The sequence below is a fragment of the Palaemon carinicauda genome, chromosome 30 (genome assembly GCF_036898095.1).
Source record: "Palaemon carinicauda isolate YSFRI2023 chromosome 30, ASM3689809v2, whole genome shotgun sequence".
Classification (NCBI taxonomy): Eukaryota; Metazoa; Arthropoda; class Malacostraca; order Decapoda; family Palaemonidae; genus Palaemon; species Palaemon carinicauda.
The window spans coordinates 25857295-25881132 of record NC_090754.1 but is presented as its reverse complement, the minus strand read 5'-3'; the positions used below and the strand labels follow the sequence as shown (position 1 = coordinate 25881132).

The 23838-nt window shown below is 45.1% G+C and overlaps 1 protein-coding gene across 1 annotated transcript in view; it reads left to right on the top strand.

The window, feature by feature from the left end:
- LOC137622935 (macoilin-like) overlaps window positions 1-23838 on the top strand; it is a 130196-nt gene that overhangs the window by 3707 nt on the left and 102651 nt on the right. Inside the window, 1 exon segment of the mRNA XM_068353510.1 lies at window positions 12527-12668. Coding sequence (XP_068209611.1) covers window positions 12527-12668 — 142 coding nt within the window.

The window sequence follows — 23838 nt, the reverse complement described above, 5'->3', positions numbered from 1 at the left end:
AGTCAATTCTTTCTTATGAAAAAGGCGTCTGGAGGCTGGAGACCAGTCATCGATCTATCGCTCCTGAACAAGTTTATGCAACAGACTCCGTTCATGATGGAGACGGTAGACACAGTCATCCAGGCAGTTCGACCAAGGGACTTCATGTGCACGTTGGATCTCAAATACGTATACTTCCGGATCCTAATCCATCTGTCTTCCAGTAAGTATCTCAGATTCATACACAAGAACAAAAGATAACAGTTTAAGGTTCTTAGTTTCGGTCTCACGACATTACATCAGATCTTCACCCGGGTGTTTGCCATAGTGTCATCATGGGCTCACAAGAATGGCATTCGTCTCCTCAGGTATCTCGACGATTGGCTGATTCTAGCAGACTCAGAGATGACCCTTCTTTATCACTGAGACATACTTCTGGAGTTTTGTCAGGATCTGGGGATTGTGATAAATCTTGAGAAGTGATCCCAGCTTCCTTCTCAGAGACTGGTATACTGTATCTCGGTATGATCATAGACCCTGTCAAACAGAAAGTCTTCCCATCAGACGACAGAGTACACAGGCTGAGAGAGGTGGCAACACACCTTCTCAGATGGGAAGCTCTACCGGCTAGCCAATAGCTATGTCTTTAGGTCACCTAACGTATCTTATCCATCTAGTTCCAAATGGCCACCTCAGGATTAGATCCCTTCAATGGCAGCTGAAGTCTGTGTGGAAATAACATTCAGATTCCCCGGACACACTAGTTCCTATCACTCGGGAACAAGTGATGGAACCTCTTTGGTGGGTAGCAGACGAAAACCTTTGCAAAGGGCAAGATCTTCACGTCCCTACTCCGGAATTGAGGCTCTATCACATGGTCTCTGGCTCAGGGTCAGAGCCTAAAAGGTACCAGCACTTGAATCTATTGGAGATGAGAGCAGTGTTTCTAGCTCTCCATCAGTTCCATCAGTTGCTGGCAGGTCACTCTGTAGTGTTGATGAGCGACAACACCACAATAGTGGCTTGCATAAACAAACAAGGCAGTACCTTTTCGCAGCCCCTATGCCATCTTGCAGGAGAGATTTTAAGATGGCCAGAAAAACATTTAGTGTCCCTATCAGCTCGCTTACATGGCAAAAGAAATATGCTCGCAGACAATCTGAGCAGAGCGACTCAGATAGTGGGCTCCGAATGGTCTTTGAATCCTCTGATAGCCAAGAAATTCCTGACTGTTGGGTTCCCCGATAGTAAACCTATTCGCAACGTTCGTGAACTTCAGGCTCCCGTTGTACTGTTCAACAGTCCAGGACCCTCAGGTTTTATGGCAGGATGTACAGTATTTCAACAACGGTGGGACAACATCGACGTGTACGCATTTCCCCCATTTTGTCTGATGTGAAGTCTGCTCAACAAGACCAGAGCACCCAAAAGTCTAATGATGACCCTTGTAGCTCCGCTATGGCATCACGCAGAATGGTTCCCGGACCTTCTGCAACTAATAGTAGATCTACCGAGAGAGCTTCCTCCACAACCAGATCTGCTCAGACAACCAAGCAGGAACATCTTTCACAAGACTGTCCAGTCTCTTCAACTTCATGCCTGGAGACTATCCAGTCTCCTCTTTCAGAGGGCTTTTCACAACAAGTTGCTAAGAGGATGTCTAACTACAGTACTTGCAAAAGTCCTCTGCCTTAGTGTACCAGGCTAAGTGGACAGTCTTCTGTGGTTGGTGTCGTGGAAGGACTATCTCTCAACTCTATGCCATTATTCCGGTAATAGCAGAGTTCCTTGTATACCTTCAGGAGGAAATACTCCTTTCAGTCTCGGCAGTGAAAGCTTGTCGTTCAGCCATAAGCCTTGCCTTTAAGCTGAAAGGAGAGTAGATATTTCCTCTTCGTTGGAGCTTTCTTTACTCATATGGAGTTATGAGATCACTTGCCCCCAGTCAGAGATCAGACCTCCTCCATGGAAAGTGGTTCATATTTTGAGGTCCCTAAAAGGACCTCCTTACGAATCATTACGCCATGCAATTGATCAAAATCTCACTTTGAAGACAGTGTTCCTGCTGGCTTTAGCTTTTGCATAGAGAGTAAGTGAACTTCATGGTCTATCGTCAACACCCATTCAAGGGGATGGAGGGAAGTGACACTCGGCTTTGTCCCTGAGTTGGTACTGGATCCTAGATTCAGGCCTTTTCAGATTAAATGTCTACGTTCTGTAACCAGTGATTGAGATCAGTTGTTACTATGCCCAGTGAGGAGTTTGAGGTATTATCATGAACACACTGCAGCAACACGGCCCCAACTAACCTCTCTTTTTGTTAGTTCAGGAAGGGTTAAGAGGAGGATTACTAAGAGCACTGTACTGTACGTCCCTGGCATGCAAGCGTAACTTTTTCGTGTTGCAGGTATTACAAGCGTGTTTGGGGAAGCGTCAAACAACCTTCACCACTCACTATTTACAAGACGTGACCCACAGGAGGCTCGATGCGTTTACGATCCGTCCTTTGGTGGCTGCTCAATAAGTGGTTTAAGAGTACCTCGGGCTCTTGTTGGACAAGTAGCAGATGGTTGAGAGCATTGGTTACCCGGGTTAGGTCAGGGATGAATAAAAGTATGTCTGGCATTTTCCTTTCTTCATCTTCCCCTCCTTTGAGGTACAGTGCAATGGGTCCCTCTGCAAGCTGGCTTCAACCTCTGCAGGTAAAAATTACTTCCCTTGTGCAGCCTAGTATAGGCATAAATTTAATAGACTTGTATAGGTCCCTATCGCTTCCCGCGAGGTAGGCAATGGGAAACGTCTTTGGTTAATTCCTATCTGTATTACTCAGAATATTCTAACCCAGACGTTTATATGCTATCTCTCACAACAAATTGAGTTGCTCAGTCCGCTATCATACTCACTTTGTATTGATCTACAGTCATATACTGTACTAAGGTAAACCCGGGTCAGTGTCCATGCCTGAAATCGTACTTCCACTTGGACTGGTCAGACTGTACTACATTTTATCTTTCTCTCTGGTTACGATTCATTTTCCCTTTGCCTACACATACACCGAATAGTCTGGCCTATTCTTTACATTCTTTACATATTCTCCTCTGTCCTCATACACCTGACAACACTGAGATTACCAAACAATTCTTCTTCACCCAAGGGGTTACTGCACTGTAATTGTTCAGTGGTCACTTTCCTCTTGCTAAGGGTAGAAGAGACTCTTAAGCTATGGTAAGAAACTCTTCTAGGAGAAGGACTCTCCAAAATCAAAGCATTGTTCTCTAGACTTGGGTAGTGCTATAGCCTCTGTACCATAGTCTTTCACTATCTTGGGTTAGAGTTCTCTTGCTTAAGGATACACTCGGGCACACTATTCTATCTAATTTCTCTTCCTCTTGTTAAAGTTTATATAGGAGATATTTATTTTATTGTTGTTACTCCTCTTAAAATATTTTCTTTTTCCTTTTTTCTTTTCCTTACTAGGCTACTTTCCCTGTTGGAGCCCTTTGTGCTTATAGCATGCTGCTTTTCCAACTAGGCTTGTAGCTTAGCAAGTAATAATAATAAGAGTGAGTCATCCACATAAATAACGTAAGGTTTATCAGTATGGGAACAAATAACAAATTTGGAGATATGTATTATTCCCTAACTAATACAAACCTGGAGTTTTTTTTATATAAATTTGCCTGCTATCACCTGTCCCCTTAGAAGTCCTGCGTGCAATGAAAAAGTGACGTAGCTCACAGCTGTGTGCGTAGATATAGGTGGCTGTGTTCCCCCCAGGCACCCCCTACCTACCCACTCTGGTTAGGCAGGGTTGGCACCTTGCACTTTATAGTCTAATGGCTACCTTCCAGCTTTGCTGAAAGATAATCCATGAAAATAACTCCAGCTTTGTAATGGTTAGGTAAAAATACCAATTATATCCAAATTTGTCATGTTTCAACCAAACTCTGATATCCGATAGAAAAATATATTTGCTCCATAACTGGAATACAAACTTACGCTATTTATTTACGGGTATTACTTTCGGCTAAGCTGAAAAGACAAGCCATTAAAGTTTAGCGAGAATTAACCACCCATACCGCTAGTTAGCAGGGGTAGGGCATGGTAGCTTACCACTGCTCCCGCTCACATGTCGGTGATTTAGTTCACTTTACTTTTGGCACGCCTCTTTTGGACTGCCATTAATTTTTGTCTATTAACTTATTTTTTTCTTTAATATATATATATATATATATATATATATATATATATATATATATATATATATATATATATGAAAACATTGTTAATGTTTATGTATATATATATACTGTAGAAATGTAAGTGTCCTTATCAGTGTGCTTTGCATGTGATAACGTATACGACAGGTTCTCAAGTCACTTGCGCAAGGCTGGGGAACCTTCCCTTCTGACCTCTCCCCCTCAGGGGAGGATCATAGTCTTAGGCAAGTCTCTCCTGCGAAGTGATCACCTCTCTCGTTCGCAAGAGGGGCCACTCTTAGAGACTCCTCTTCAGAGGATTGCTACTGTTGGAGGTCAGCTTGCTGATCCACTGGCTCTCAGGGACGTTATCTGTTCCTGAGCCTTCTCCTGACGACGCTACAGCTAGTCCTGGACTCTTCTGTGGATCATTCGCGACCTCCATTGGTGGATGTTCGCCCTTCCAAGGGGCACATCCCAGTTCCTGATTGTCCTACCAGCTGACCTGTCGACCTGCCGTCGCCGTTTTTGTCTCCAGTACAGCCTCTTGAGGCCATACCTAAGTATGTAGCTACACGCCAACGCTCTCCAGCATACCAGCGCTCACCAACATCTGGTCAGCGCCAGCCTGCTCCTTCACGCTTTCCAGATCGCCCTCTGCTTTCCAGCTCGTCAGCGCTCTACAATGCTTCCGCGGTCGCCTGTCTTGCAGCCTTCTGCTTATCCTCAGCACCCTCCAATGCCCCAGTGATCTCCCGATCGCCAGCACTCTCCAGCGCAGCCTTGCCGTTCCAGGGAGCAGCGTTCGCCAGCGCTCACCAGCCTACCTATGCTCGCCAGCGCAACTGGGCTTTCCAGCTTGAGTTTCTCACCGCTCGCCAAAACTACAGCGTGCTCTTGCGCAACCTCGGGCTTCGGCTCACCAACGCTCTCTGGGGCACTAGCGCTAGCTCTCTTCTGCGCTCCAGTGCTCCCCTGCACAACAGTCCTAGACCCCAAGGCTCTCTGGCAAAAGGCATGCCAACAACGGTGGGTACAACAACGACGTTTATGTCTCGTCCCTGTTTTTGTCTGAAGAGAAGGGTATTCAACAAGGCTAGAACATCTATCAGCCTCTCAAGGGCTCTCTCAGCTCTGCTATGGCATTATGCAGAACGGTTTCCAAACCTTCTGCAGCTCCTGATAGAGCCTCCAAGAGAACCCTCTCCACATAACAGACAACCACACTTCAAAATCTACCACAAGCTATGATTTTACGCCTGAAAACTACCCACTACCTCCTCTCTGAGAGAGGCTTTTCACAATAATTTGCCAAGAAGTTGTCTGGATATCTGAGGAAATCCTCAGAATCAGTCTACCAGGCAAAGTATAACGTCTTCTGTATTTGGTGTCATGGGAAAGCGTATCTCCACTCAATACCTCTATTCCAGCAATAGCTCAATCCTCGAGTATATGCAGGAGGAAAAGACCCCCTTTTCAGTTTCAGCAGGTAAAGACGATCACTCAACCTTGAGCCTCGCCTTCAAACTGAAAGGAAGGGACATCCCCTCATCGCAAAATCTTTCCTAACTCATGCAGACTTACAAACTTTCCTTTTCCCTGTCTGAATTGATACCTCCCTCTCGGAACATGGTTTTAGTTATCCGGTCTCTAAGGAGACCTCCCTACGTTCCACTTTGCCAGGCAACAAATTTTCACCTGGGTTAGAAGACAGTGTTCCTACACTTTGACAACGACCAAACGAGTCTACGAACTTCGTGGTCTCTCGATATCGCCCATTTATGAGATGGGTGAAAGGCAACGTTCAGTTTTGTCCCTAAGTTTGTTGCCAGACATGGTCTCCAGAGGTGGCGGTTACTAGACAACAAGTCTCCACTCAGTAACTGACGATCCAGATCATCTGTTAGTGTACTCTACCTCAAGAGAATGGCAACACCACCAGGGTCCCTTCTCTAGTCATCAGTACTGGGAGAAACAAGAGGATCACCAAAACATCGTCTCTGCTGGATTCACAAAGCCATTAGTTATGCTCTGAACCCACTCATCCAACACGTCTACCCATGATGTCAGGGGCATAGCTATGCCCCTGGCCCTTCTAAGCAGATTACTCTGTGACACAGGTTCTACAAGCTAGGATGTGAATGCTCGAGGTGACTGTCACTACCTTTTTCCCGCAAGACGTGACCCACAGAAACTCGATACAATATCGGTCCTGTGGTGGCTGCACAACAGCAGGTTGTATACCTCATGCTCCTTATTGGACAAGTAGCAGAAGGTTGAGGGCACTGTTACCTGATTTTAGTCTGTGTGAATGAAAAGTTTTGACTAGCTCGTATTCTTTTCTTCATCCTCCTGTTTCTTGGGGAAAGCAGCATCCTGGGTTCTCTGCATAAGCTGACCTCAAACCCCTGCAGGTAAACCATGCTCCCTTATGTACCTAGTATTAAGCTAATACTGTTGCGTCCCCATACCCTGGCGAGGTGGTATTGGGAAAGTCTTGGTTACAACAGTTTTTCCTATAGAAAGGCTTGGAATAGCTTTACCTGGACAGTCGCACTTCTAAATGTCTTAACACACAGCTTGCGTAGGACGTGGACTTTGTATAGCAAGGTTTTAGCGAGGCGCAGGGACTCCATATTTTAAGTACTAACATACTCAGATAAGGAGCCCCCTGGTAAAGCCAAAAGCCAGATTGGCAGGGATGTCCACCCTTCCTAATGGGTGAGTCACCCCTAAATAAATAAAGTAGGTTTGTATTCCAGTTACGGAACAAATGACAAATTCGTAGATAATTTGTATTTTTCCTAACGATATAAACCTTAGGTATTTATACAAACTTGCCCGCCAGCCCTATCCCCTGTGAAGTCCTACCTCCAAGCAAAGTGAGCTAAATCACCGGGGTGTGAGCGGGAGCGTTAACTGCTTGTAATTTAACTTTTTCAGCTCTCGACTCTGCTTTCCTCCTTGCCGGAAATGGGCCAAGTGCTTAATCTGATCTTCTCCACTCACTATCGTGGAATTCCCTTCTATCCAAGTACTGTACAGTACAGGTATTGAGTTTTCCCCGAGTAGTCAATTTTATCAGGGGATTCAGGAATTGCAATTCATCATAACTATTATTTTTCCTCTGATAGTGATGCCGTTCATCTTCGTTTGGGTAAAGCAGCTGAGTAGAAAGCAGATCAGTTCATTCCTGTGGATTCGGCTGCTCCGATCACAGTCCTGTGCTACCTGTGGCAGCTCGTGAGCTGCACGCTGGTTACATGGTAGCACTCGTTGTTGACCTTTGAACAAGACTTGTTGAAGGGAAGCAGAGTGTGCTGCCAGGAGGTTTGCCTCCAAGGGTTGGAGAACTTTTCTCTTCGAAGGAGAGTTAACCTCCCTGGGTGTTGGGCTGCTCTCCCTTCTGAGGTAGAGCTTCTCTTCTTTACGCTTCTCCCCAAAGGGCAGGGGTAGGGCTTTGTCCTAAGCAAGACTTTCCATGTAGAGAACAACTTCCACCCCCCCACCGGTGGAGGGGAAGAAGCTTTCGCTTTGAGCAGTCTCCCCCTTGGGTGGTTTCTGCAGACGTTCCTCTTAGGAGGTTTGTCGGGCGGAGGAGTTCTTGACCCCTCCATCCTAGGCATGCTCCTCCCCCAGCAATAGGAAACGCCCTTTTGAACCCTCGGGTTCAAGTCGCTTGTCCCTTCTGGGTCTCGTGAAGATCACACATTGGGCTTGCGTCACCTCGTGCCTTCGGGCTCTCGCAACCCCGGGACCTTTTCGTGTCCTCGTCTCGTAGAGGTCTTCATGCTTACGGGACGTCGAGCCTTCGGGCTCTGGTTACGTTGAACCTGGCAACCTGGCGTTGAGCCTTCGGGTTCAGGTTACGTGGAGCCTTCGGCTCCTCGAGATGAACCGAGGAGCATTGACTTTCCCTTGTTTCACTCGAGGAAACTTGGTAACACTTAGAGGGGGGTAACAGTCACACTCCCAGTGTATTGTTGACCACCCTGGGCGGTAATTGGTTGACCAAGTAGTCCAGTGCCCTTCCCATTTTCCGATGATCGGAAAGGGAAAATCTTTAATCATGGGTCCAAGAGTGCCTTAAGTCCAAGTGGAATCAAGCAAGCGATTCCTTGAACACCCTGGTTCAACTAAGATCAGAAGAACTGACAGACCTCGGACCTCAGTTGGTGGGTGGTAGACGAGAACCTCTGCATAGAAGTCAATCTTCTCGTCACCCTCTCTGGAACTGATGCTTTTTTCGGATGGTGGGGCCCATATGCCGCACCAATCCATCTCCGTCTTTTGGTTTGAATCAGAAAGGTACCAGCATTTAGATCTCATATAAAACCATCTAGCAGCAGAAATACTCCGATGGACAGAAGACAGATAGGTGTCCCTATCTGCTCGCATCATTCCTTGCAACTGGAATGTACTTGCAGACAATCTAAGTAGAGGGACTTGAATTGTGGGCTCCGAGTGTCTTTGAATCATCTTGTAGTCAACAAAGTCAACTTTGTGGGGTTTCCCCGACTGTAGACCTGTTCTTCAGGTGCTAAGTTAGGTTAAGGATAATCAAGAACTTTTAAATCTGCCATGGCATCCCGCAGAATGGTTCCAAGACCTTACGCTGCTCCTGATGGATCTTCCGAGGGAACTTCCTCCAACAGCCACATGCCAACATCTTCCACAAAGCTGTAGCCTTGCTTTGACTTCATGCCTAGAAACTGTCCAGCACTTCCTCTCTCTCAGACTTTTCGCAATGAGTTGCAGTAAGGATGCCTAGACACCTCAGTCTTCCAGGCGAAGTGGTCGGTTTTTTGTAAATGGTGTCGTGGAAGGGGTATCACTCCCCTCAATGCCTCTATTCTAACAATGGCTGAGTTCTGGGTATACCTTCGGGAAGAAATGCTTCTCTTGGTTTTGGCAGTCAAAAGGTTACCTCTTAGCTTTAGGTCTCGCCTTTAAACTGAAAAGAATAGATATTTCCTCGTCGTTGAAACTTTCTCTTCATACGATGTTGTGAGATGACTTGTCCCGAGTCGGAACTTAGACCTCCTCCTTGGAACGTGGTTCGGGTCTTTCAGTCTCTGAAGGCTCCTCCTCGGAAATACAAGAGGCGTCAACGAGCAGTTACTCCTCCGCCGGGAGAGACTATACATCCAAGAACGATGAGGGCTCCTAGTCTCAAAGAGAGATCTGTTTTACAGATATCTACAAGTTAATCCCCATAGATCTGGATCTGGTAGTTTCAAGCCCTTTGGCGCTTAAGGAGCCTCCATTAAGTACCCCCCCCCCCACCCCCCAAGGACATGAGGCTGACAGAGGAATTAAGGGAGGAAAGTACTTGGCTTTTAGCAAATTTTTCCATCCTCCCAAGGAAATGGAAGGATGCCAAGACAGTCCAAAAGAACTGGGCCTTGAATTTAGGGTGAAGAGCGTCCGAGGATCATACCACAGACCTACGTCCTCACAAGCGAAACATAGCTGTCCACCAAGGTCTCACACCTCGCACCAGATCCCTGTTGACGATCGGCTCCCTCTCTGGGCTCTTAGGGATGTGAGCTCGGATGAGGAAGAATCTTTTGACAACCATAATAGCTCTTATGTGGCAACATGCAGAATGATTTCCAGACCATCTACATCTGCTCACAAAGGCACCCAGGGAACTCCCTCCACTTCCCAAGCACTCAAACAATCACATGTTCAGATTTTCAACAGACAATTAGCTTTGCTAGGTCTTCATGCCTGGAGATTATCCAGTGACTCCTCACTGCGCTAGGTTTTTCGCAACCAGTTGCTAGTAGAATGGCTGATCACCCCCAAGAATCATTTATCACTTCACTTGGTAGACATACCAAGCAAAGTGGAATATCTTCTTGGTGGGTGTTGTGGAAGGGGCATCCCTCCACTCAGTGCCCCTATTCCAACAATAATGGAGTTCTTGTTATACCTCAGGGAGAAAAAAACTCAGTTCAGTGTCGGCGGTGAAAGGCTGTTGCTCAGCCTTGAGCCTTGCCTTTAAACTGAATGGAGTTGACATTTCCTCCTTGGTAGAATTATCTCTCCTCATACGTAGTTTCGACTTATCCTGCCCTCAGTCGGAAATCTGAATGCCTCCGTGGAATGTAGTACGACTACTGCCGTCCCTAAAAGGAGCACCTTATGAACCTCTTAGTTGGGTTTCAGAACATGACCCGACCGTAAAGATGCTTTTCCTCTTAGCACTGCCTCTGCGAAGGGAGTCAGCGAGCTACACGGTCTGCCCTATGACATTGCCCATTCAAGGGGATGGGGGCAGGTGACGCTTAACTTCGTAACCAAGTTTATTGCCTAGACTCAAAATTCTTGGCTGTAGTGGATCCTAGATTCGGGCCCTTCCTGATTGAAAGTCTCCGTACTGTAACAGATTACCCAGATCAATTATTATTATGCCCTATAAGGTTGCTGAGGGAATACTTTGAAAGAATTGCTTGAACTCGTCTACAAATCAGTAGGCAGTTTTTCAGCACAGGTATAGTCAAGAGGAGGGTTACAAGAAATTCTTTTTCTTCCTGGATCAGGAAAGTCATCAAACAAACAAGTCCTCCAAGCAGACTCGTTCCCTCTTAACTGTAGACTTAGAGCTCATGACATCAGGGCCATTAGCACGTCCCTGGCATTAAAAAAAGAACTTCAGTGCGATGCAGGTCTTACAAACGGGCATGTGGAAACATCAGGTCCTATTTCACCGCTCATTATCGTAAGACGTAACCCACAGCAGCCCTAACACATTCTCCATAGGTCCTGTGGTAGCTGCACAAAACATGATCATTAACACCTCGGCTCACTGGTAGGACAAATATCAGTTGATTGAGGGCAAATATCACCCAGTTGTAAGTCTCGTGCAAATGTGCGTATGACTGGCCTTTTCATCCTTCATTCTCTTCTCTCTTGGGGCTTGAGCGAGCTGAGGAACTCTGAAAGCTGCCCTTTGCTGACTGTAGGTGGAAATCATCTTCCCTTGTGTATCCTATCATATGCATTTATCTTATTACGTCCCCGATCTCTTAGCGAGGTAAGAGCCTAGCAATGTCCAGGTAAGTAAGTATGGATCCAAAGTAAATCATACCTGATGGGTCACATTGCTTGGTCTTCACACCTTCATACAGTTGCTTAGGCCATCACCTTTCATTGAGAGCTAGCTAGGTGAGCTCTTCCACAGCTTTACGAAGCATAAGATTCACTTATTGGGTCAGGGATCAACCAGCTGATTTTGGACTTCTACCCACCTAAGTGTGAGTCTCCATAGTAAAGAGCTGAAAGGTTTACATTGGGTCCCGGAACAAATGACAAATTTGGAAATAATTTGTGTTTTTTCTAACCATACAAACCTGAAGCTCTTTACACATACTGGCCTGCTGTCACCTACCCCTAGAAGTCCTGGCTGCAAATTCAATTGCAAAGTGGTGTATGTTAGCTATTGCCTGTGTGAGTTGGGTATTGGTTACACCTCCTGCTACCCCCTTGCTAACCAGCGGTTGGGAGTATCACCTCGCTTAGAATTTAACAGCTAGTTTCAGCTGTTGCCGAAATGTATCTCCATAATAAAGAGCTTCATGTTTGTATAGTTAGGAAAAGTACTAATTGTATCCAAATTTGTCATATGATAAAATTTTCATCTCATTGTATTATGCACAAGTATTGGTAGAGAATGAGTGAGTGCATTCCTCTTATCTGTACCTGTAGAAAGTGCTCTTCAGAGATGGAAATAAGCACTTTGTTTACCTTATGGGTTGAGATAAATAAAAGGAGTCAATAGAAATACAATTTTTTTTGGCCATAGAATTATTTATTTGAATTTAACAATTGAGGTCTCTAATCATTGTTTGTTGGTGTGTTCTCCAAACCCCACATTTCCTGTTTGTTTTAGTACCAGTGCCAGGGTTTTAACCCATAATGCCATACCAAAGTCAATTACTTCAGAAGTATTTAACACATTATGTTCTTGGTTATTTCTGTCAAGGTTTATCTGTCTCAGAAGTACTATCAAGTGAAGTAATTTTCATGTAATGTATAGTTAAATCTATTACAGTATACTGTACATGAATAACATTTTTTCCTTTTTTTTATATATAAAAACTTATTGAGCATAGTATGATTACACCACTGTTTAAATTTTTTGAAATACTGTATATTCAAGTTTGAATTTTTTGACATTCTTTTGCTGAAAATGAAGTAGAGTAGTGAATTCATAATTACTGTATACAGTATCTTATTTGGAGACCTTGATCAGTTTAAAATGAGAATCAGCTATCAGTTGATAGTGTAGCACATATAAAGTAATCCAATACAATATTTAATAACTTGTATTTCTTTTCCAGCACTTTTGTCTACATCAAATTTCTCCTGGTATGGCTGCTGGTATTGGCGGCAGATTTCTTACTAGAGTTCCGCTTTGAGTACCTGTGGCCTTTCTGGCTCCTTCTACGCAGTGTGTACGACTCTTTTCGTTATCAGGGTCTTGTAAGTATATAAAATACCTTCCTTAAACCTTTATAAATATCGTAAAATATTGTAATAAGTTGGTCTTCACCTTGCATATGTAGTACTGTAAGGCAGAACATGGAGCTAGCTATATAAGATTTGATAAGAAAGCAAGAATGTAGTAGGATCACAATCAAAAGAGGTAGGAGAAAAGAAAATGGAAAGATATGGTTGAGGGAGCTTCAGTAATGGTAAAGAACATGCACATCTTGGAAAAAGAAATCATAGCAGATATGAAATGAGCTTTGAGAAATGCTTTAAGTTCTCTTGGGACTCATTAATATGTATTTGTTCCGTAACTGGAATACAAACCTACGCTATTCATTAGGGGTATTACTTTCGGTGAAACTCAAAGGACGAGCCATTAAAATTTTAGCAAGAGTTAACTACAAATCCCGATAGTTAGCGGGGGTTAGGGTAGCTTGCTATTCAATATACTTTTGGCTCAGTTGGACACCGGTTGTTACCGCTCTTCCTCCTTACATATTTTGGACTGCCATTAATGTTTCTTTTAACTTACATTTTTCTTATATATATATATATATATATATATATATATATATATATATATATACAGTGAACCCTCGTTTATCGCGGTAGATAGGTTCCAAATCCGGCCGCGATAGCTGAAAATCCGCGAAGTAGGGACACCTTATTTACGTGTTTATTTAACATGTATATTCAGACTTTTAAAACCTTCCCTTTACGTAGTACAGTGAACCCTCGTTTATCACGGTAGATAGGTTCCAGACGCGGGCGCGATAGGTGAAAATCCGCGAAGTAGTGACATCATATTTACCTATTTATTTAACATGTATATTCGGACTTTTAAAACCTTCCCTTGTACGTAGTACTGTTAACAAACCACCCTTTAATGTATAGAACACTTAATGCATGTACTACAGCACCCTAAACTAAAACAGGCACAAATATTAAAGGCGATTTTATATCATGCGTTTCCTAAACACCTAAAAAGCACGATAAAAAATGGCAACCAATGTTTTGTTTACGTTCATCTCTGATCATAATGAAGAAACAAACTCATTTAGTGTACAGTACACATATATGTATAGGTTAGTTTTTGCATCGATTATATTGATTATACAGTACTGTACTGTATGTTGATTTGTTTATTACCAATGTTTTAGTTTACGTATTTTTCTTAGGACTTCCAAATGAAATGTTTTTCTTTATGACGCCGCCTGAAACGACGGCGTGTACGCTCAGTAAACAACCACGCTCAGAACAAACAAGGCATTTAACGCGCATGATGATAGTGATAAATAATGATACAGTACATACAGTATTTACAGTGAAAGCATTTACAAAATATGTTACCTTACAAATATAAATTATACAGTATTGTACGTAGCAAAGCAGGAAAACAATTTACGAGAGAGAGAGAGAGAGAGAGAGAGAGAGAGAGAGAGAGAGAGAGAGAGAGAGAGAGAGAGAGAGAGAGAGATTGTTTTACGTACGTAAATGTAAATTTTAAACAAAAAAAATATGATAGGTTACAACATGTAGACTTTTAAAACCTTCCCTTTAACTTAATGCATACAGTACGTACATTACTAAACTATAAAACAGGCAGTAAGAATATTAAAGTAAAAAATAAAGATTGTTACTGTACTCACCACGAAAGAAGTTGAAGAAAAACTTGAATGGTGATGGCGATGAATTTGCTGCACAGTAGAAATGATGATGATGAAGCTGATGATGTGTTCTACTGTGCAGCCAATGATAGTATTTTACGTCTCTTCAGACGGAGGTGTCTTTTCCTGGGACACCTCTTCAACTTCTTCCTGGGAAACTTCAATTTCTTCCGAAGGCGTACTAGCAGGAGGAACTGGCTCTTTTTTGCGAGGCTGGAAGAACATTGTGATCGGAAGTTGTTGCCGCTGCTTCTTTTTTCGATCCAAGAGCATTTTGTAGGGAGTCATTATGTCATCAACCTTGTTGCAGAATTGCATCGAGCGAACCATATCCTCGTCCCACTCTTGCAACATTTCTTTCAACTCCTTCGCGTGGTTGCAGGCCTTGGCAAGCCGTTCTAATGTTAAGCCCGTTTCTTTGACATTTTCTTGGGTCTCTTCCTGGGTATCACTCTCTTCCTCACTTGCCGATTTCGTCAGGTCTTCGAGGTCTGCGTCAGTTAGGGGCTGGGAATGGCAGTCCAACAACTCGTCGACGTCTTCAGTCGTCATGTCGCCAAACCCGTCACCTCCAATTATGGCAGCCAACTGCACAGATTTCCGTATTGCAGAGTGTTGGATTTCCGACGGAGTAAATCCCTTGTCGTCGTAAACAATATCGGGCCACAACTTCTTCCAGCTCGCATTCACGGTTGCAGGTTTCATCTCTTGAAGTGCCTTCTGAATATTCTGCAGGCACGTGGCTATGGTGTACTGCCGCCAGTACGCCTTCAAGTTGAAATCTTCATCCTCGTCATCTTGGGCAGCATCCACACACGCAACGAGGTTCGCCAAGGTATTCTTCGTGTAGAGGGCCTTGAACGCCCTGATAACCCCCTGGTCCATCGGTTGAATTAATGACGTGGTGTTGGGTGGCAGGAACTCAACCTGAATGCCCTCATGTGACAGGTCAGTTGCGTGTCCACCAGCGTTATCCATAAGGAGAAGGATCTTGAATGGCAAGCCCTTCTCTAAGAGATATTTACTGACTTGCGGGATAAAACACTGGTGGAACCAGTTGGAGGTCAGCATCTTCGTAATCCATGCTTTTTGATTATGCATCCAGTACACGGGAAGGAGATTCTTATTTTTATTTTTCAAAGCGCGAGGATTTTTCGACTTATAAATAAGCCCCGGCTTTAACAAAAATCCAGCAGCATTGCCACACATCACGAGGGTAACGCGATCCTTGAATGCCTTAAAGCCAGAGGCTTTGGCTTCCTCTTTGAACAGGAAAGTTCGCGACGGCATTCTCTTCCAAAACAAGCCAGTCTCATCCATATTAAAGACTTGTTCCGGCTTGTATCCACCTTCGGCGATAATATTCTTGAACGTCTGGTTCACGTAAGTTTCAGCAGCGGCAGTGTCAGCGGAAGCAGACTCCCCATGCAGGGAAACGCTTTTCAGGGCGAAGCGTTTCTGAAACTTCGCGAACCATCCTTTGCTTGCGGAAAAACGTTTCTGAGGCTGGGAATCAGTGGATGTCCCTGGTTGAGGATCATCTGCATCATCATCATCTTCAGCATGGTTGCCGTCGTCGTCTTTAGGTTCCTTTGCAGCAAAATTCTCATATAAACTCAAAGCCTTTGTTTGGATGGTGTTCGTATCCAACGCTATGTTCTTCTTCCGGCAGTCGGCAATCCACACAGCTAAAGCACCTTCCATGCGTACGATCGTTTTATTACGCGTTATAACGACTCGCTTCGCTGATCTGCTAAAGGTGATTGCAGCCGTCTTTCTAATGTTCGCCTCGTCCTTTTTGATATAGCGAACGGTGGATTCGTTGATGCCAAAATGGCGGCCGGCGGCCGCGTAACTTCTACCATCTTTTAACATGTCGAGAAGCGTAACCTTCTCAGCTATCGTCATCATCCTTCGGTGGCGTTTAGGCTCACTACCAGCCTTAAGAGAAGCAGAACGCTTGGGAGCCATTACAGTAGGATTTACGTACAGTACTGTAACAAAAAGTTCAACTTAAAAAGGTCGCACACAGCACAGATTAAACTTCACAAACTTAAGAACGTCTACTCAGCGATACGCGGTAAGAGAAAGTGAACGATCCAGCCCCGCGAGAACTTTGATGCTGCGGGTAGAAGATGCGGGCAAAACACCAATCACAGGCTAGATAACAAAACTTGAGTTCTGATTCGTCATCTATCAGCGCTTGAACCAATCACAACCCGTCTTACAGTACTATGATGCGTTGGTTACCTACTCATAGAAGATGCCCCGTGCATACTGAACGTACGTAGATTAAGTACAATACCGTAATAATAATAAATAATGATAATAATACTGTACAGTAATAATAATAATAATAATGATAATAATAATAACAATAATAATTTTATTAACAACAACAACAACAATAATAATAATAATAACAATAATAATAATAATAACAATAATAATAATACACACTTTACGTACGCTATTTTACGCCTCTCTCTCTCTCTCTCTCTCTCTCTCTCTCTCTCTCTCTCTCTCTCTCTCTCTCTCTCTCTCTCTCTCGTACGCTTATTCGAAATGTGATTTTTGCAACAAAGAATATTATTGGATGCAGTACTGTACTACGTACGTATACATACAAAAGATTCATGGAAAAGAAGCACATCCATTACAGTACACACCATTCTAATATGGTATGACTGCATCTGATTTGCGTTTCATGTTCGATTTAATTTTACTACGTACTGTACTGAATTATCGTATGATCACATTCTCTTTTCGTGTTTTATTTCTTTCTGTGCTGAATTATATATCATATGTAATGCAATGAACAATCAGTAAGAGCAGATATTACTAATTACAGTATTAATGGAATTACAGGTAACAAAATATCATATTTGGGGGTCTTCAGATTTCGCGGTATTTTCGAATTTTCCGGAAAATCCGCGATATGTATATATATATGGGTTATGGAAAAACCCCGCGAAGTGGTGAATCCGCGATTGTCGAACCGCGAAGTAGCGAGGGTTCACTGTACTGTTAACAAACTACCCTTTAATGTACAGAACACTTAATGCATGTACTACAGTACCCTAAACTAAAACAGGCACAAATATTAAAGGCAATTTTATATCATGCGTTTCCTAAACACGCCAAAAAGCTCGATAAAAAATGACAACCAATGTTTTGTTTACGTTTATCTCTTCATAATGAAGAAGCAGGCGCATTTACACATCTATGTATAGGTTAGTTTTTGCATCGACAGCAATCTTACCAAGTATTGATTATATGTTGATTTTGTTTTACTTAATTTTTCTTAGGGCTTCCAAATAAATGAAATGAATGCCATTTATATAATGTTTTTCTTTATGACGCCGCCTGAAACGGAAACCTTCCATTCGTTTACTGTACGCTCCATCTTCGATCGTAATAAACAAACGAAGGCATTAAACACGCATGATGAAAGTGATAAATAATGATATTAAAAGCTTTTAGTAAATATGTTATTACAAATATTATTTACCGTATCTATATAAAATCCTACATACGTAGCAAAGCAGGAAAACAATTTTTTTCTTTTTTTTTTCTGGCGTTTAATCAACAATAATAAACTGCCGCTAATGACGGAATGATAATTTACGATAATTCTAAACTGTTACTAAAGATGATTCTCCATTCCATATCCAAAATACTTTTCCTAACTTCAGTTATAAGTCAACTTCTACCCCCCTCAATTATGAAACCATCTAAACAAAAAAAAGTAAGAGAAGAAGCAAGTACTAGGCCGATTTTTAAAGTTGTCGAACAATTAAGTTACCGCTATAACGTTCGATGTGACATAGTGCGAGATTGAAGAAAGTAAGGAAAATTGAATCATGATTGATTTTCAATATAAATGAAACTTTGTGAAGCAACAAAGATTTCATTTGTTAGTGAGATAGAGGTAGGGAATGAGAGGTAGTGAAAAGTAGCCCACAGAGAGAGAGAGAGAGAGAGTTGTTTTAAATGTAATAAACAAAAAATATGATAGGTTATAACACATTGGTGCTTATGTAATATCAACTGTATAGATGGTTTGAATAAGTTAAGAAATGGTATAAACAATACTTGTACGCTCATATTCTTGAGACCGGCAGCTAGACGTCAGCTGATCTGATCACAGCCAAAAGTAAAACAAAAAGAAGTCAACAATACTCGATTTTTAAAACACACCCGAAATTTAAAAACAAAAGTACACGCTTTCTTAATGTGCAATTAACTATTTAAAGAGTAGCAATTTTCTAGAATGAAATGATGTTTCCCCCAAAAATAGTGGTTTGCTGATGAAATCGGATGCCGTATTTAATGAAAAAAGTCTGCGAAGTCGTGAATCCGCAATGGTCGAACCGTGAAGTAGCGAGGGCTCACTGTATATATATATATATATATATATATATATATATATATATATATATATATATATATATATATATATATATACATACATACATACATACATACATACATAATATATATTTGTTCCATAACTGGAATACAAGCCATGCTATTTAATAGGGGTATTACTTCGGCCTAGTAATGACGAGCCATTGATTTTAAACGAGGGTTTACTACCCATACCGGTAATTAGCGATGGTAGGGAGGGGTGTTTGCTAACCCCCCCCCCCCCCCCCTCTCACACACCTGTGATTGAGCTTACTTTGCTCTCGGCTCGGATGGTGATCAGACATGTCCGCTCTCATCCTCGCCGTCATTTTGGCAGCCATTAATGCATTTTGTTCTTTTGTTTTTCTTAGACTGTGTACGTGAAGTTGGCCTCTGCGACCATGCGCACTTGCCCTGCTATTCCTGACCGCCCCTGTGGAACATTCGTGTCGGCGGTCGAGACCGATCCTCACGCTTTTTGTCCCTCTTGTAGGGGCCAACGTTGTGATAGATAGTATCAACAAGTGTAGTGAGTGTAGGGAGTGGTCTGCCTCCTAGTAGGAGAGGTTTTCTCAACAGCGGAAAAAGACGTAAGCGGGATGTTTCTCCTTCGAAGGTTGCTTCGAAGGAAGAAACACCCAAGACCTCTTCTTCCGTCACCCAAACCTCCTCCAAAGCTCCTACTCGGTCGGTTTCTTTCGAGAGACCATCAAGTAGTAGCGTAGACTGAATTATTTCTGTCCAACCTCGGGTCTCGAGAGATGACGTTGCTTCCCCTCTTTGGGGCTCTCGGGCTTGCCCTCCAAGGAGGTTTTGCTTGATTACATCCGCCTGGGTGCTGCTGTCAAGCAATCGTCATCAACGTCAGAGGTAGATCCCCTGACTCTTGTCGATGTTGTGTCAGAGGTGTCCCATTCGGCGTGACCCATCTCCTCTGCCACTCCAGACTCTACGGTAGCTGACAGCTTAGTTTCCATCCTCCGAGGGGGAAACTAAGTTCATCATCAATCTCTCCTGCTAATGTTTCTCTCCCTCGGGGGAGTTCACTTACAGAGACTTCTCTTCGGAGGACGCATGGTTCAACGTCGTCTATGCAGTCCCCCGCAGAGGAACCTCTAGACCGAGCGTCCATCACTATACCTGCAACCAGTCTTGTGACTTCGGTCCTGGACCTCTCTGCAGATCGTTTGCGATTTCCTTCGGTGGATGGTCGTCCTTTTAAAGGACACGTCGACCTTCCACCCGACAGACCTGCCGACGTTCCATCTCCGTTCCTGCATGGGCCTAACAAGGCTCCACCTGAGCGCGCCAACGTACCGCGCGCCCCACGCCCACGCAACCTGACCAGCGGTCACTAGTAGCTCGTCAGGCCCCAACATTGCGGCGCACCACCCATCTTGCTCGCCCTAACGCTGGGAAACAGCCTGACGCACTTACGCGGTAACATGCGCCCACGCACTAACAGGACCAGATCTCAACCACGCGCCATGACCGCCCACATGCGCACACGTGCCATCGATCTCCTGCACCGACTCGCTCTACGCTCACGTGCCCTGCGCCTACGCGCCAGCGCCAACGTTCTCCTACGCGCCAATTACCTGCGCAATAGCACTCTCCGCGCGCCGACATGCGCGCCCTACATCACGCTCTCCTGAGCGACATCTTCGTGTCAGCCAACGCACCATGCAAAACCTGCGCGCCTTCAGTCTCCTGCACACAAGTTCGTAGGTGAGGCAACAGCCCTGCTGCCCTCACCTGCACGCCATCTTTTATCAGTGCGCCAGCATTCTCCAGCCTCGCGCTCACCTGCGCGCCATCTTTTATCAGTGCGCCAGCATTCTCCAGCCTCGCGCTCACCTGCGCGCCAGTTTTCTCCTGCGCGCACTCACAGAGATATGCGCACACGCCAACATCTCCCGCGCGCCTATTATGATTCTACTGCGTGCCTGCGTACTCGGAGAACTTCTCCCGCGTGTGCGCGCCCTACAGACGCGAGCACATCGTAATTCTCCTGCGCGCCCACACGAATATTCTCCCGCGCGCCCACACGAATATTCTCCCGCGCGCCCACACGAATATTCTCCCGCGCGCCCACACGAATATTCTCCCGCGCGCCCACACGAATATTCTCCCGCTCGCCCACACAAATATTCTCCCGCGCGCCCACACGAATATTCTCCCGCGCGCCCACACGAATATTGTCCCTCGCGCGATTGCCAATATTCTCCCACGTGCAAGCCTGCGCACCACAAGGAACGACGTCCGGTAAGGTCGCCATCGCCTCATTCCCCTTCCCGCAAGCGCATACCACCGCGCATTGTGGGAGAAGGGAAACATGCAGAGGGGTTCAGGATCCCAAAGCTACTTGCTAAGGCGAACCCACCCATTCCAGTGACTCCCCCAGGGCTCCTTCAATCCCTTTCCTTTCGGGGGTATGTCTGACAGTGCGTCTGCCAGCCAACAGCCCTGATCAGAGCCGTAACTCAGGCTTTCAAGCCTGTCCTCTCTGATTTGGGACACGGAACCATGGCTTCCTCTTCACCACTGAAGAGGAAAAGAGCTCTAGACGCGGTTACTTCCCCAAGGACGAAGCTGACTCCACGCATACCTTTGAGGCAAATTCCTCCTATTCCTTGGAGTGCCTCTCCTTCCCTTTCAGACGAAGATTTCCAGTCTCCAAGGGAATCACGCAAAGAGAGATTCCCCCATCGCACCAATGGAGGAAACCTCTCTTCTCGCCGAGAGTTCCACACAGTCAGGGATTGGAAGGAACATGCCACCCTCTTCAATGTTGGAGTCGTACATCCTTCTTCGGAATGAATCTAAAGACTCCAAAACATTGCCAAAGTCCTCCACTAGGACTAGGATGGAGCCAGCCAGCCACTCAGGGAATGTCTGCGACTCTCCCCAAGAAGAGCCTTTGGGGATAGAAGCAGACTGCTGCAAGTCCTACAATAGGAGGAGACCAGCAGGAGTCAGAACACGCCTTTTGGCAGGTTCTGACTCTGAGGGTTCTCAACGGGTTTTCCGACCTGGAGATCACCCTCGAGAGGGCAAAGACACGGTCCTAAACAGCATCTTTGGTACTCAAAAACCCTCTAAGACCAGTGCAGCCCTGCCCTGGTCTCCAGGGGGTAAAGAGCACCAGGGACAAGATCGCCCAGCAGCTCTCCGAGATGTCCTCCTCCAACCGTTCCGGTACCACGAACAAGCTCCTCCCACCTCCTCGCGTACAGCAGAGGAGGTACTTCGAGATCCTGGAGGAGCCTTGTTCAGCTCTTCCACTTCACCACTCGCTGGAAGAGCTAACCAGGGGAGTCCCTCTTGAGAGAGACTCCAACCGGCGGCAGATCTCGTTCTTGGCAGCCGAGATCCTCAACCAGGAGAAGGTCATCAAGTATGCTGTGCAAGCTACTTAGTGGCTTGATATCAGGTTGGGGACCTTAGGTATCCTGATACGATTTGAGGATTTCTCCAAGGAACATATCAGGAAAGCTATGGAAACCTTCCTTCTCTCAGGTACTCGCACGATCGAGTTTCTGGCCCACCAAGTTTCGAACTTGTGGGCAAATACCATCCTGAAATGTCGGAATGCAGTAGCTGAGAGATTCTACCAGAAGGTCCCTAGTGCCGAGATCAATAGGCTCAGACATTCTTCCGTAGAGGGGTCTGTTCTGTTTGAGCCTAAGGATGTGGAACATGCTGCTGAGAGGTGGAGAAAGTCCCATCAAGACTCCCTCCTCCATAGGGTTTTAACATTTAAGCCCTATAAACCTCCAGCACGACAGCAGTTCCGTCCAACCAAAACCACTACGACGACAACTGCAGCAAAGACAATGGTGTCTAACCCCTTTCCTGTCTTTGTCCTTCAGGGGAGGCAAAAATCCTAGAGGAAGTAGCCGAGGCTGCAAACGCTAGGGTAGGCAGTCCCCCTGCATTTCCACCAGGGGGGGGGATGCCTACAAAGTTGCACAAACAGGTGGAAGCAACTCGGGGCCGATTCTTGGACAATCTCCGTGATCAGTCTAGGATATCGCGTCCCGTTCATAACATCTCTATCTCCCCTGACTACGAATCCAGTGTCATTGAACTCCCTTGCCATGGGATCGGCAAGGGTGCAAGCCCTTCGGGCAGAAGTCCAGACCATGTTGAAGAAGGGTGCTCTCCAAGAGGTCCTCGACGGATCCCCAGGCTTCTTCAGTCGACTCTTTCTTGTAAAGAAGGCGTTTGGAGGCTTGAGACCAGTCATCGACCTCTCAGCTCTGAACAAGTTTGTCAAACAAACTCCGTTCAGCATGGAGACGGCAGACACGGTCAGACTAGCAGTAAGACCGCAAGACTTCATGTGCACACTGTACCTAAAGGAAGCGTACTTCCAGATCCTAGTCCATCCGTCTTCAAGAAAGTACTTAAGATTCAGCCTGGACAACAGAAAATATCAGTTTAAGGTGCTGTGCTTCGGTCTTTCCACAGCACCACAAGTCTTCACCAGTTTTTTCACCCTAGTATCATCTTGGGCACACAGGATTGGCATCCGTCTCCTTCGTTATCTGGACGACTGGCTAATCCTAGCAGATTCGGTGTCAACCCTTCTTCAACACCGAGATAAACTTCTGAGTCTTTGCCAGGATCTGGGGATCATGGTAAATCTTGAGAAGTCCTCTCTGCTTCCCACTCAAAGACTGGTATACTTGGGCATGATTATAGACACCACTCTCCACAAAGCCTTCCCATCAGACGACAGGATAGCAAAGCTGAGGAAGGTCGCAAGACCTTTTCACAGACGAGAAGAACTTCCAGCCCAGTCGTGGCTACGTCTCCTTGGTCACCTTTCATCGCCAGTCCGTCTAGTTCCCAATGGTCGCCTCAGGATGAGATCCCTCCAGTGGCGACTCATGTCCCGGTGGAATCAAACATACGACTCCCCGTACATCTAGATCCCCATGGGACCTGAGGAACTGACAGACCTCTAGTGGTGGGTGACAGACGAGAATCTACGAAAGGGAGTGGATCTTCTCGTCCTCCCCCCGGATTTGATGCTGTTCTCAGACGCTTCAAAAAAAAAATAAAGGGTAGAGGGCCCA